Source organism: Pipistrellus kuhlii, unplaced genomic scaffold, assembly GCF_014108245.1.
Source record: "Pipistrellus kuhlii isolate mPipKuh1 unplaced genomic scaffold, mPipKuh1.p scaffold_m20_p_11, whole genome shotgun sequence".
Classification (NCBI taxonomy): domain Eukaryota; kingdom Metazoa; phylum Chordata; class Mammalia; order Chiroptera; family Vespertilionidae; genus Pipistrellus; species Pipistrellus kuhlii.
The window spans coordinates 30,084,213-30,099,323 of NW_023425416.1; the positions used below are offsets into that span (position 1 = coordinate 30,084,213).

General features: G+C 42.3%; 1 protein-coding gene across 5 annotated transcripts in view; it reads right to left on the reverse strand.

Annotated features, from left to right (window-relative positions):
- Window positions 1-15,111, reverse strand: part of NEK11 (NIMA related kinase 11) — a 135,061-nt gene that overhangs the window by 59,754 nt on the left and 60,196 nt on the right. For 4 of the 5 annotated variants that reach the window (XM_045579297.1, XM_045579298.1, XM_036431501.2 and 1 more), the window contains 3 exons: window positions 14,780-14,899; window positions 12,804-12,897; window positions 8,800-8,914 (listed from right to left, as the gene is read on the reverse strand). In XM_045579297.1, the coding sequence (XP_045435253.1) occupies window positions 8,800-8,914; window positions 12,804-12,897; window positions 14,780-14,899 (329 nt within the window). The remainder of the gene's footprint in view (window positions 1-8,799; window positions 8,915-12,803; window positions 12,898-14,779; window positions 14,900-15,111) is intronic. The other variant, XM_045579296.1, reaches the window with a different exon arrangement.

Sequence of the window (15,111 nt, forward strand, 5' to 3'; positions counted from 1 at the left end):
AATTTTTCAATTTGTGAACCTTTTACAAATTTCAAAATATGGCCTGCCTATCTCACCAGATTTGTGGTAAGAATCAAATTATTTAACTATGCACCGACAATCATGTGTGAAATATTCTAATTCCATGGAAAGCCCTTTAAGAGAGACAAAAGCATACATTTACTTGAAGTGAACACAGGCTTTCCCCTATCTTAGAAATCTATGCTATGGAAACGCAGCCTGCTGAAATGTCTTAATAGTCTTACGAAAGGAAAACAATAATAGGAAGAATCCAGAGCAACTTGTCTAAAACTGGGAAATCGTTTTCACAGACAGCCTCTAAGATAAATGCAGAAAAAATCCCTATGTATAAGACAAACTCCCTGCTTTCATTACAAGCCCAGAGCAGAGTTCCATTAAAATACTATTTCTATTGCAAAAGTCATAGGTATGCCAATCAAGCTCTATGTTTCAATCTACTGAATTTGACCTCAATCCCAAATGAGACAGTGGAAAAACTAATGTATATTCTTGCCCTATTATGCTTCTCATCACAAAATATATTTACATTTATAATGTATTTTCAGAAAATAGCTGGAAATTTTAGCTGCCAGATCATGGGCTTGAGACATCTTTTAAAGAAAGAACTTTGTCTTGGGTCCTCCTTCTGGGTTTAACAACAGCATCCCTGACCCACCAACTAAGCACGTTTGTAGGGACTTAGCTTTAGTTAAAGGAGCTGCCTACAGTCTTGAAAAGAAGATAATTTTTCTTGGTGCTAAAATAACTGGTCCAGATGGATATAATTAAGACCATAATTTGACAGAATTAACCAACCTGAGCCATTTTATATTTCTCATAAATGCAAAAACTATAACAAGTACAAGTATTGTATTCCAAATTAAACTTAATTCATATAGTGAAGTTGTGTATAAGCTATAATTAGAAGGTTTCCCGGATGGTTAAAAATTGATTCAGAACCAATTCAAAAATTGTATGTGGAACTTGAGAAAATATTGCAACTTCCTTGGACACTGTAATTATTTAGTGAGAAACTGTTGTGCACTTTTTCTATTTTGTGTGCTTAGCTAAGCTCTCAGAATACTATCTAATATATTCCTCACTTAACCCTGAAAATTAGGTATTATTCCCATTACACAGGTGAGAAAACTGAGGCTTAGATTTTTTTTTTTTTACCAAGTTCACACAGCTGGTAAATGGCAGAAGTGGGTTAAAGATAGTCTGACTCCAAACCTGAAACAGCTTGCTGTTCGAAGTACAAAGCAGTCTGAAGACTCTCTCCACTTACTCCTGATCCCATGCCCTTTACTCTTGCAACAGAAATTACACTAAACACACCTCTGTACTTGTAACTCTGTCTTAGTGCCTGCTTCACACAGAACCCAGCGGACACATAATCAGTAAATAGGTATTTTCACAGGCCCTACCAAGCCCATTAAAAAACAAAGTCATTTACCAATCAGTGTTTGCAAAAAAGGATAGGTGTGCACCTGTAACTCAGACTATACTTTATAAAACCTTTCACTCCCATTAATGTGTATATTTAGCAAATACATCAAGGAGTCTGGGAGAAGTACTTTATGGTGATGTGAGCACTTCTATTCAACTAAATATTATTCTACAGTTATTGCAGAAGAAGAAACCATATCTTTGTGCTGTTGGTGGCTTACATAAAGTGATTATTTAAATGTAAGGATATCTACAAAGAAAGAAGCAATAGGTGAGGAACTAAAAAAGCACGCATGGAGGCTTTCTATTCCCATGCCTCTGAAACCCCTCTTTTATTTTTCACATTCTAGTATTCACCTGGACCATTCCATCATTGAGCTTAGAGTCTAGTGAGTGCTTTTCAAACTTTAATGTACAGATGAACCACTGAGATTTTGTTAAAAATTCATCTTCTTATCCTAAGAAGTCTAGAGTGGGGTCTGGAGTCTAACAAGTTTTCAGATGTCAGTGATGCTGGTCCTCAGACTTGCCTTGAGCGACAGGGATGGCTGGTTGCTCTCAGATGCTGTGCTGTGATGTCCATCTACACTGTGAGTGCAGTTTAGGGTACCCACCCATTCTGAATCAATGAATACTGTCCATATGAGAGGAGACCATGCTTTTACTATAATAGCTACTGGGTTGCATGTGAGCTGAGAGATCAAGGACTGTAGGGGTATGGTTTCCTGAGAGTAAGAAGCAAGAGGCGAGGATGGAATGTCCTCAAGATGGCTCTGAAGAATGGAGGAGTTCTGGAAACAGGTGAGAACATGGCCTGGGAACCTGTTAACACAGCCAGCAAGTGACCCATTCTCCTCACCAAAGACAGCGCTAGCGGGGCCAAGGCAAACAATTTCAAAACCTGTGTTTTCTTAACCTGCAGTCACTTTCTAGTCCTCTGGAATATACCACTAAATTTCTCATCAAGGGTGCCATGAATTCCAAAGATTAGTCTTGTGCAAAATGTGTAATTTCACAAATAAAAGAAGGCCAAATATATAACTGCAGACTATTTGTTCATAAGCAACCGCTTATACAAATTGTCAAATGGTTATACTTTAAATGGGGTTGTGGGAAGGTACAGATAGAGGGAGGCAGGGAGAGGGACAGTTGATTTCATTTTATGTTATCTGGAGCCAGAAAACAGTCCCCATCAGAGTTAAGCTGAATCTGTTCCTAGATTCGAAAGAAAAATGAACCTGAGATATAAAAATGGTAAAGTCACTTTCTTTTCTGCAACCCCAAATGCTCTGGTGCCCTGAGAGATTGCAGGTGTCTGAAATTCAGCCACAAATATGCACTTTGCCAGATAACCGTTAACAGCACGAGGAAACTCCCATTAATCGTTTTAGATCAGAGAGAAAAAACCCAGACAAATCCAGGAGTGACCGGAAAGGAGGATCGCAGTCAGCTGTGAGGCGGGGTGTGCAGAGTTACACTGCACGCTCATAAACTATATCCTTGCATGTGGACGCCCGTGTAAGAGGACTTTAGGGAGATCCGGTCCTGCAACCTCATAGGCGAGCCTAACTGGTGAGTTACAAATGCTGGCACCTTCAAAAAACACTTTCTGCAGACAGACACGGAATACAATGATTTCCCCCCCCAGAATAAGTCCAATTCATCCTACTGCTCACATACAGACACACCATTACAGAACATGACAATCATTTGGGATCTTTTGGTAAGTTTCCTTCTTTTCTATTTCAAATATTTTTTAGAAGCAAGAGAAAAATAGAAACTGGAAAATGCTATTAGTTATGTATGACTGATGAAAGCTATTAGATACTAGTATTCCTTGCTGGAATTCCCGCCCCCCCCCCCCCCCCCCCCCATATCCCCCTGGAGATGTGCTTTTAAAAATGAAAGCGTTTGACAAGTGAATCTCCGAGATGCTGAGATTGCTATGGCCCTCACTGCCACAAAACAAACATAAAGCCCCTTTAAGAAAATCAGAGAGGACACATTTAAGTATGCCACATATACCTAAATTAAAGTCTGCCCTAAGCACCAAAGCCCGGAATATTTCACTCGCTCCAGTTACAAATGAGTACATGGGTGGGAGGTGGTTATCTGCTGGGAAGCTGACACTGTCCGATATTGCTGCATTTTTTTGTCTCCAGGGGCTGGGTGCGGGTGCCCTGCGTACCGCTGTGAAACCTCCCTGCATGGAAAATAACTTCATCGACCAAAGGAAAACCATCCATGGCATGTCCAAAACGCTGTCTGAAGCATGCCTTACGGGAGGTTTTAGTCTATTGTAGTTTGTATTCTCTCTTACTTTAAAGCTATGATTGATGCTCATTTAATTTTCTGCTTAATTGATTAGTTCCAAACCTAAAACACAATAGTCTGAGCAAGGCCACTTAAGGATGCTCTCTGCCTGGCCAGCAGGACCCTTAGTTTAATAATTACTGTGTAGTTAGTGAAGGGAGGGACCATGGGATCACACCCAGCTCTCCCAGGTGAGAAATTTCTTTTGAGAGGCTCAGGGGTGCCAACAACCGCTGTGCTGGGGACTGATTTCCTCTTGTGCCTATTATGCCTGATTAGGACACCAGAGGGAAGTGGCTGGCTGGGCAGGTGTTATTCTGCATCTGCTTTAATTTTTCATATTAGATATAGTCTTTTAAATTTCAGTGAGAGGCACCTACCCAGCTTGTCACGCGGGAGGAACACTCTAAATTATTAACTATGCCCCAGGGTGGAGAGTCAGCACATCTTCACGCGATATTAGATTTATTCCAATTATCCTTTGCAGCTCAGGAAATGAGGGAGGAACCGCAGAAGTAAATATGAGAGTCAGGTGAAGACACAAATATAACTCAGTGGAGTATGTGATAAATAGGAAATAAAACCACCGTCAATTTATGTTTATAAATCAAGCCATTAAGTTACCTAACGCTCCGGAAGAGGTGGGGCATCGAGGATACAGAAGTGGAATTTGGTCTTCTGTTCTGGGGGCTAACGAGCCAGAAGGACCACAGCTTCTCCGTCTGGGCTGGGCTCAGGGTCTGGGCTCCCCCTCTCCGTCCTTCTGTGCTCAGGCTGCTTGGGTGGGCACTAGTCCTGGGAGACCTGACGGCGTTGCTCCCTGTCATGCAGCACATAGTTCTGATATGCACACATATTGTATTTACTGTCAATTTTTCATTTTTCATTGGTAAGTATTGTTCCAGTGCATGGATAAACTCGATATATATTTGGTTATCCATTTGCCTGTTGATTGACTCTTGTTTCTAATTTTTGGTACTATGAATAAAACTGCTAAGAACTTTCGTGTCAGATCTTATAGACATGCTTTCACTTCTCCAAGGAAACAATATACAAGTGGAATTGCAGTCCATAGATGTTTTCTTTTCTAAAGTTAAAACAACAAAAATATATCATTGTCCAACAGGATGTAAATCACCTTATTTCCACTTGGACAAGTGAAAGGAAGAGATGATACCCCAAGTCATAGAGCAGCCCACAGTTGGAAAGGGCATGTGGGCTTCCTTTGGGCAAGCCAAGAATGACTGTCTTGGGTCAAAGTTTTCTCCTAGCACAGAGAAGGTTTTTTGTTTGTTTGTTTGTTTGTTTGTTTTTTAAATAATTATTGATTTTAGAGAGAGGAAGGGAAACAGAGAGAGGGAGGGAGAGAGAGAAACCTCAATGAGAAAGTGAGAGAGAGAGAGAGAGAGAGAGAGAGAGAGAGAGAGAGAGAGAGAGAGAGAGAAATATCAATGTGAGAGAAACATACCTCCCATATTCACCCCAACTGGGGATTGAATCTGCAACCTAGGTATGTGCTCTGACTAGGAATTGAACCTACCATTTCTTGTTGTACAGGCCAACACTCCAATTGCGCCACACTGGCCAGGGCAGGGAAGGGGCTTTGTTGCTCAAGGAGTGGGTGAAAGGAAAGTTAAGAGGCGACAGCTGATCAGGCTGTCAGAGGCAGCAAGGCCTATGTCAGTGATGCCTCCTCATTTGCACAATCCAGGTGAGAGCCATACTCTGAGTGGGAGTCTCAGATTATTACAGCTTTTCAAAAAAATAATGCTATTCTGAAACTCAGCTGTGAGCTTCTGAGATAAGGCTGAAGTGCAATGAAGTGCCTGGCAAAAATTAAAATGTTCATGAAATAATCAGCATTACATATGAGGATTTAAATATTAATATTTAAAGAGGAAATTTTTTAATATTTTGTTTATTTCATTTTATTTTTAATTTTTTTTAAAAAATTTCTTTATTGATTAAGGTATTATATATGTGTCCTTATCGCCCCATTGTCCCCCCCACCTTACCCCTCCACTCATGCTCTCACCCTCATGGTGTCTATGTCCATTGGTTAGGCTTATATGCATATATCCAAGTCCTTTGGTTGATCTCTTCCCATTACCACCACCCCCCAACCCCCCGAGCCTTCCCTCTGAGATTTGATGGCCTAATCGATGCTTCTCTGTCTCTGGATCTAAAGGGGTAATTTCTTTAATGTTCTATTTGTGCTTTCTCATTTGATTATAATAGTTAGCTGTGATTCTGGCTAGATTAAATCAGCTATAGTCAAGTAAATGCCTATCGGATGTAAATTATGTCTTACCCTGTCTTCTCTCCCTGCAACTAAATCCTTATATCCCAGAGGGAATTTTTCCATTCAACATCAAAGACTGATTAAACATTTGGCATAGGAACTTAAAAGTGGCTGTGTAATTTTATTTTACATGTACATGCTAGATAAAAAAATAAACAAACAAAAGAAACCTTCCTCTGGGTGCTGAAAGTTCAGAGGAAGTTTTCTAAAAGCCAAAGGGAATCGGGGAAATGATCACTCATGGTTCATCCCCATGTGCCGGAATCTCATGCCTCAGAGTCTCAGGATTAAGCCATGTGCTCACTCATCCTCCTGTAGCTGCCCACCATTCCTCTCATCAGTGATCAACCTGAAGGTTCCATTTTCATAGTTTCCCAGTCTCCCTTTTCAGTTTAATATTTAAGAGAGAATAGAATTTAGAGAATACAAATTTACAGAGAGGAATAAATAAAGGGAATGTTTAAAGTATTTTATAAGGACACTCGCCCAACTAAAAGTACTATGTGTTTTTGGATCTTACAGCTTTTTATTGTGGACATTCTACACGATGGTCAGTGGAGTAGACTGGACCATTTCCAGTTTGGCTGGTATATCCATACATGGTCTACCATACTGACACCTCCACGACAAAATACAAAAGGAGAGGTGAGAAGGACACCAGCATGGGCCTTCCAGTAGCAGCCGGAACCTGTGGCAGGGCTAGCTGAGGGGTCATTTGGCTACTAGAGCTTACAGTAAAGACCTAGAGACACACAGAGTCTCTGCCTTTGGAAAGTCCAATGCATCCGGCATGTTTGTGCTTCTTGCACATCTATTGCTCTTACCTACCACCTCCAAATCCAGACACTCAGATGGCAATGGAAGGGGCTGCACTAGTGAGAGGAGCTTTAGAGTCCTGGAGCAAATTACTTAATGTCTTTGGCTTCTCGACTATAAAATGAGTAAAATAAGTACTTTTTGTCCTCATAGCCAGAGGCTAGGTCCAGACTTCTCAATCCTAGACTACCCACCCATTCAACATCCTTCCAGAGGCTTCTTCTGTACAGACAGTGCTGGCCCTGCCCTCCCCGGCTAGCAACAAGCCATACAAAACAGGAGCTACCCAATGGCCTAACTCCCAGTGTCATGTTCCTGGAAAGAAAGGCTCCTGGAATATTTCTATGCTTCCAAATTCTATTTGTGGAAAATAACAAATAACATGAAAGAAATGACTGAAAGGAGTCTAAGATACATACAAATCCACCTGATATACCTATTTGTCAATGACATCTGCTACCCGAGGGCTGCCACAGCACCGTTTTAAAAGTTGGCAAATGCCAACCTAAATGGCAACAGGTGCTAGTCTCCTTGCAGCTGAAGCCGGCAACCCCAGCTCTCATGCCTCAATCAGGGAGACACCAAATGCCAGTTTGGGCTGAGATGACCAACCAAGCCAGCTTTTGTCACCTCCATCCTCACTTTGAGAAGAGAACTCAGTTACTGCCACAGAGAGTGGCCATCCCGGTATGCAGCCCTTCTCAAGAGAGAATGCACCTCACAGACATCCAACTACAAGGAGCGTGGCTGGCCAAGGGCCCAGCTGCTGTGCTCTGTAGTTCATCCCTGTGTTCTCCCCACAGGCTCCTGCCAGAGTGCAGGGAGTAGACTGGACGATTTCCAGTTTGGCTGGTATATCCATACATGATCTACCATACTTTAAGCTGGCTGACTTTGCTTAAAGTTGGCTTCCTGATGCCTTGGCTGCCATTGTCTGGCTAAGCAGACTAGTTCACACCACCAAACCCCTCTCTTTGCACTTAGAATGAAACTCGAACCATGTTCTGATGGGTCTCAACATTTTCCCGCTCTTTTCCTATTTCCTTTTATGCAAGCATTTCCCCTAATAAGATTTTTGTACTTTTAGTACAATTTGGCATCTGCTTCTCAGAGGTCCAGACTAATAGGTACTTCCTCCATTTATTTATCCACTCATTCATTTATTCAAGAAATATTTATTGAGTGTCTACAATGCCCTGGCACTTTGTCCTCGGCACTAGGGAGAGTGGCACAGAGTGAGAAGTTCCTCCTGTCATAACCCTCCCTTTCAGAGCCATAAGCTGCGGCACCTTCTTTGGCTCTCACTGTGCTGGGCACTGAGCTAAGCGCACATCCTGTGGCTGGGCTCATTTGTTTTTCCCAACAACCTTAGAGGAGATATTATTCTTGTTTCCTGGATCAGAATGGATTAAGTTGCTAGAGGCTTCCCTGATAGTCAGCCTTTTTACTCCCAAACTCTGGTTTACAACCATTAGACTATGATGTATCTCCCCTATTGGGTGACAGCTCTGAGCACATTTTTTCTGGCAGTGATTGCACATCTAAATAGTTGATTTTCCAAAACCTGACTTCACGTCGTCACTTTAAATTTATGAGGGCCAGGAAAAACATTTACAGAAGAGAGAACCGCTGCTTCAGAGCACTTACAGTCCTGCATTGTGCCAAAGTCAAGTTAATACCATATGGTTAACCCATGCAGAACAGGTCCCTCACCTGGTACAAGTTTCACTATTATGAAGAAAATAGGAGAGCAGAGACAAACCTTGGCTTCTCTGCTTTCCATCCTGGTCACAGCCCACCTCGGACAAAACTGATGAAAGGAGCTCACATACACGAAGGGCTTCTCACCCATGTGCCCAGCTACGTCCACCCACGTGTCCGCTGAAAGCACCCTTCTGAATACTGATGCAAACTCTTACCACGATCTCCAAGGTCAGCTATGGCATCCTCTACACTTGGCTCAAGTCCACCAAGGTCCAGGCAAGGGACGGGCCGAGACTCAGGCAGGTTCTCTGGAGTCGGACCATCAGGTTCCTTGTGGAAGGTAATTAACAGTTTGTGAGAAACATACGTTACAACCATTAGACTATGATGTATCTCCCCTATTGGGTGACAGCTCTGAGCACATTTATGAAGCACCAAAGTAAATGGTGCTTCATAAATGAAACGATATTCTCGTTTAGAAGACTATTTGAAAACGGAAGCCTACCTAATCCTCTCCCTTAAACATGTTAGCATTTTCAAATTTGGGATAGAGAAATTGCTTTGAATAAACTGGGCAAACATTTTAACCTCCCGAGGCCTCAGTTTCAGGGCCGTGACTGGGGCGAGGCAAGGGGAACGCCCAGGGTGCAGAACTGAAGGAGACACTGACCTTCAGGCTGGATGGGGAATGACTGGTAGCTGAGAACAAGTGCCCCTTCAAATTTGCACCCCTGGTATCATCCCTCACCTCACTCTAGTCCAGCTCCACTCAGTTTCCTCATCTCAAAATTTGAGGTATTGATTTGGATGCTTGCCAATTCTTGTTTAGCTTTAAACATTCTGAGTCTATAAATTCTGGTTTCCTAAAAGAAAGAGATCTAAGAGGCCATATGAAAGAATTCATACTTCAAAAAACGTAAATTTCTCAAATATATCAATAGGTGTTTCAGTAAGCCACTTGGCTTTATTGCAGTTGCATGTATGTGTGTCTGTGTGTATGTGTTTACAGCCTAGAGCTGATGCTGACATGACCTGTTTTCCTTGATGTGCGGCCTCCGTGGAGAACTACTCCAAGAGTGTTTTCTTATTAAAAACAGAAAGAAAAGCTCTACCTCACTTTAAATGAGTAAATAAAAGCCATGACACACTGTGGGACAGCTTTTGTGAAAATACAGTCATAAGATGTTTTTAAGAAGTCCGTTGCTTTTACTGCATAATAATTGTTGCATGAGGTGAAACTGATCTCAATTTCAAAGCATCAGGGATAGCACACAGACAACTTTAAGAACAAAGAACAGGGACCTGCAGGAAAGGAATTTTATATGTACTCCAGAAATTATTGGAAAATAAGCATTTGGACTCCCAAGGACTTTGATGTGTGGAGGTTCTCTTTGAGGAGAAGAGGTAGGATTGTTGTAACTGTTTCTCTTAGGAAGAGGGCTTGATCTGATCTTTGGCCTGAATTACTATTTCACGTATGGAGACCTGCTCTGCTGTGCACGTTTCACAGCAACCCAATTCTGATACCTCCCCAGCCGCACATGCCACAGGAGAAAACAAAAACTGGGCTTGTGTGTATGATGCTATTTGTTGCTTTTAAGCTCCCATCCTTTAAAGAAACGGTGCCCCCTATGGATGAGGACAATGGGGGGTGGGGAGGGGGCAGAGGGTGGGGTGGGAAACTGGTGGAGGGGGGAAGAAATGAGGAACCTTTGTAATAATATGAACAATAAAGATTGATTTAAAAATAAATAAAAAATAAATAAAGAAACGGTGCCCAACTTGCTTCCACATTCTGACCGCCAAAACAGAAGGCCTGTCAGCGAGGGTCTGCAAAACGAAACAAGCCACTGTGCTAAACGCCTCACATTTTTTATAGCATCTTTAGGAGGTGACATAGTCACCCCATCCCCTCCTGTAACTCAGATTCTGGCTCCTACAACTGCTTTTGAAATATAGGGTGGTTTGCTTCAGCTGGCAAGACAGAAGGAAGAAGAAGCGCCAATGAGATTAGGAAGAAATTAAATCATAAAATATGAGTATGGGCAAAGACAGGAATGTTTTCCTCTTCCTTCCTTTTCTCCTTTATCTTGTTTTTCTTTGGTGTTTGCACCTGATTAATTCAATTTTTTAAAAAAATATTTTGTTTTATCCTTTCAGCTCAGTGATGTTTCTCCTTGAGTGTCTAAAACCTTTCAGTCCCTCGGCCAAGTGTTTGGCTTCCCGTTTGCTCCCTCCTTTGTTCTCTGAGTGTCATTAAACCTGCCTCGCTCTTGGGCCTGTGAATATGATTAAATTTGCCCCTTCGCCAGACCTCCACCCTGCATCCTTCTAGGGAAGGGGGAGGGGGGAGGGAGACAAGAAAGCTTTCCCTCAGGCTACTCCTGCTTTTCTGCTGTCCCCATTAAGTGCCTATTTTCCTAGAGAAATTGCAAGGTCTATCCGCAGGTGGCTTTTCCAGGTCTTCCCTCGTCTGAAGGTAACCTGCTGCCTTCAAGAGCCCCCTGCCTGTCCACTGCAGTCCTGGGCAAGCAGCAGTGGTTGCCTCCCAAGAATGCAGCCTCCCAGGCCCCACCCCAGACCAAGCCAGCCAGAACCTGCATTTCAACAAGACCGACCGGTGATTTTGAAGTTTAAGAAGCACTCCTCTAAGCCCTAAGAATTTGGAGGAAGGCCAGTTGACTGTGAATCTGAGAGGTCACAGGTGTCCTGAAAGGAGGTGACATTTGAAAGAGAGGAGGTGGGGTGCTAGCAATGGGCCAGAGAGAAACGACTCTGTAATTGCAAAAAGAGGATGAGAGACCCAGGGGTGAGGAGTGGGCAGGGCTAAGCAACCCTGTCTGCCGAACTGAACCAGCCAGAAGAGGGTCATATTTCCCCCAAAAAAAATATTTTTATTGATTTCAGAGAGGAAGGGAGAGAGAATTAGAAACATCAACGATGAGAGATAATCATTGATTGGTTGCCTCCTGCACACCCCACACTGGGGATTGAGCCTGCAGCCTAGATGGTGTGCCCTGACCGGAATTGAACTATGACCTCCTGGTTCATAGATTGACGCTCAACCACTGAGCCATGCTGGCCGGGCAAGGGTACTATTTTCAAGGCCACATATCTGCCTGCAGCATTTCCTGCACCCATCATATGCAAACTTAGGAAACAAGTTTCTGGAAAGTTCAGGACCAATGATTGGTGATATTGAATCTTAGAAAAACAAAGAATGAACCAACATCTTTGGCCAAGACAGCATCAAGCACTTCCTCTCCTGCTTCTGCTGCCCTTTGAGATGGAAAGGGCATAGCATTGGGAAGAACTAAGCAGGCAATGTGGAGTGGGGATTTCATAAAATCTTTGCAAAATCCTAAGTTGGGCCAAGATCTGGACTCTGCTCCCTGTTCTATGGGATAACATATAGCTAACAAAGTCTCCTGAGATTCTGCCTGCATTGTGGTCTCAGCCTCATCTTGTTACTTGAGGATCCCCCAGTGACTCTGGTTTGAAGGAGGGACAAGTCCTAATGTAGTGTTGTTGTTTAACATAGACAATAATCATATCAGAAGTGAAAAAGAACACAAACATGATTATTGTGAAGGATCAATAAAGAAAAGCATGCTAGCTGGTGTTGCTCAGTGGTTGAGCACCGATCTATGAACCAGGAAGTCACAGTTTGATTCTCGCTCAGGGTACATGTTCGCTGTTACATGCTTGATCCTCAGTAGGGGGTGTACAGGAGGCAGCCAATCAATGATTCTCTCTCATCACTGAATTTTCTCTCTCCCTTTCCCTTCCTCTCTGAAATCAATAAATATTTTTTTTAAGAAGCAAAAAAGTTAAGTAAATTATCTGACACTAAAATGTAAAATCATACTTGAAATTACATTCTATTTGCCATGTGGTAACCTCAAGAATAAAGTTACTTAATTTTTTAAAAATTGAGATAACATTGGTTAATAACATTATATAATTTTCAGATGTACAAGATTATAATTCAATATCCGTGTACTCTAAAAATATTACCATATTTGTACTTCTAAATTTCTAATCTTAGGGGGTAAAACCCCTTAGAAGCAATGAACATGTCAGAAAAAAAAGGTTCCAGTTTCTATCAGCTGATTACACATGTAGTTTACACATACTAACAAACACAGAATTCTTATGTCAGAAATTCTTATGTCAGTAAGAAAAGGTTTTAGGTAACATGTAAAATAAGAGTACTTACATGGAGTACATCAACAGTTAGCTGCTGAAAGTTCCGAGATCTCAATTCCTGCATTCGTTTGTTATTTTCTTCATATTTTTCTTCCACAAGCTTTCTGCGGATGTAAAGCAAATGTAGAAAAATAGCTGCTATTTACCAAAACCACATCTCTATTATAGGTAAGCGTGACCCCTATTTCAATAGGCAAGGTGGGGTGTTGGAAAGCCGGGCCGATGGGCCTTCCTCTCATGCAGATGTGTGTGCAGTGCCACACCCACTTGCTTCCCTTAAAGCTAACACACAGGGATGCTCTAGGTCAGTGGTCGGCAAACCATGGCTCACGAGCCACATGCTTCTCTTTGGTCCCTTGCGTGTGGCTCTTCGACAAAATACACGACCTGTGAGTCTATTTTGAAGAAGTGGCGTTAGAAGAAGTTTAAGTTTAAAAAATGTGGCTCTCAAAAGAAACTTCAATCGTTGTACTGTTGATATTTGCCTCTGTTGACTAATGAGCTTGCTGACCAATGCTCTAGGACTCCTAAAACACAGCAGACAGTTCTGAGCCCTGGGTGTTGTTGACTGTAATGAAACGGGGGGGGGGGGGGGCGAGAGAAGGGGGGTGTCCCTGATACCCAGAACAGTGCCTAGCACATACTAATAATGCGATAACTGCTTTCAGGATGAAATAAACACATAAACAAGGACATAGAGCAACATTTCAAAGAATTTATAGAAAAAATATGGACTCACTATTAAACAAAAATCTAATTTGAAAAATATTGCCAATTAGCCACAGTCCTGGTTGGCTCATTACCTACCCAGACTTGTGTGCATTTTGTTTTCTCAGACACATTTTCTCTACTACAGGAGAGTTGAATTTAATAGATCTGTTACTAAACTGGAAGACGATTTGAGTTCTTGGGATTACTTGTGTGCTAACTTGTATTTATACTTTTTGGAAACTCACTGCACATCCATGTGATCAAATTTTCTTGTCTATAAATGGATATGTTATAACCTTCTGACAACAGAGCCATTTTTAAAAAAATCTAAAACACATAACTACTCTCAAATCCTAGAAATAACTATCAAAAACAATTCCGATGCGAGTCTTTCTTAAAATCAAGACCAACTCCACTTGGCTCAGTGGATAGAGCATCGGCCTGCAGACTCAAGGGTCCCAGGTTTGTTCTGCTCCAGGGCATGTACCTTGATTGCAGGCACATCCCCAGTAGGAGGTGTGCAGGAGGCAACTGATTGATGTTTCTCTCTCATCGATGTTTCTAACTCTATCCCTCTCCCTTCCTCTCTGTAAAAAATCAATAAAATACTTTTTTTTTAAAAGACCAACTTCACTTAAAAGCCATTGCCTTTAAATAAGGAAAATATTAAATGTCATGTAGATGACCTACGCCTTCCTTTTGTGTATAAAAACAGTTTTAATGTAAACACTCTAATTACCAGTGATAGTTCCCACTAGCAGCACTGCCCGGAGCACAGACGTTCTAACAGGCCTCACTTGACAGAACAGAGCTCTGTTTCCAAACCACTTCCTAAGGCCAACAATTCCCTGCCACTACCTTCTTCTCCCTGAGGAGGGTCAGGTCTCCTGGCAGAGGGGATGCAGCGAGCATCTGGGGAATGAGGACCAGGTCCTGAAGTTGCCCTGTCACCATCTCACTGGGCTATGTCCAGAAGGTGTCAGCGAGAGTGAAGCTTCATTTGGAGGCTGCCAATATTTGCATCCTTAGTAACCGCCCTGATATCCAACCTTTCTTCTCACACAAGCCTAATATTAATAATGCCTGGCATCCAACCACCACCCATGGTTCAATGGCTATCTTTTGAGGGAATGAGGGAATAAATAAATAGATTGCATGTATGATGAGTGCATGCATTTTGTTTTCTTGTTTTGTCTTTGCTTTTCTTCAATAAATTCCCCCAGAGCCCTGGGAAGTGGCCAGAGGGCTGGGATGCCCTAAGGACAGGCCGCTTACTTCAGCTTACTGGCTTTCTCATCAGCTGCCTGGAGCTTCCTCAGCCGCATCCTTTCTCTCGGGGTCATTTTCTGCACCTCTGAGAGCGCCCGCAGCGTCTGCAGGTGAATCTGCTTTTGCCTAGAGAACACACAGATTCCCCGCACATCACACACACGCTCAGAAAAATTAAACAAATATTTTACAGAGGATCATTATACTACTGAAAAGGGGAAAACATCTCAAGATATGCCAGGCAAAAACTAATAAAGTCTGGGTAGGTAATGAGCCAACCAGGACTGTGGCTAATTGGCAATATTTTTCAAATTAGATTTTTGTTTAAAAGCAAATTA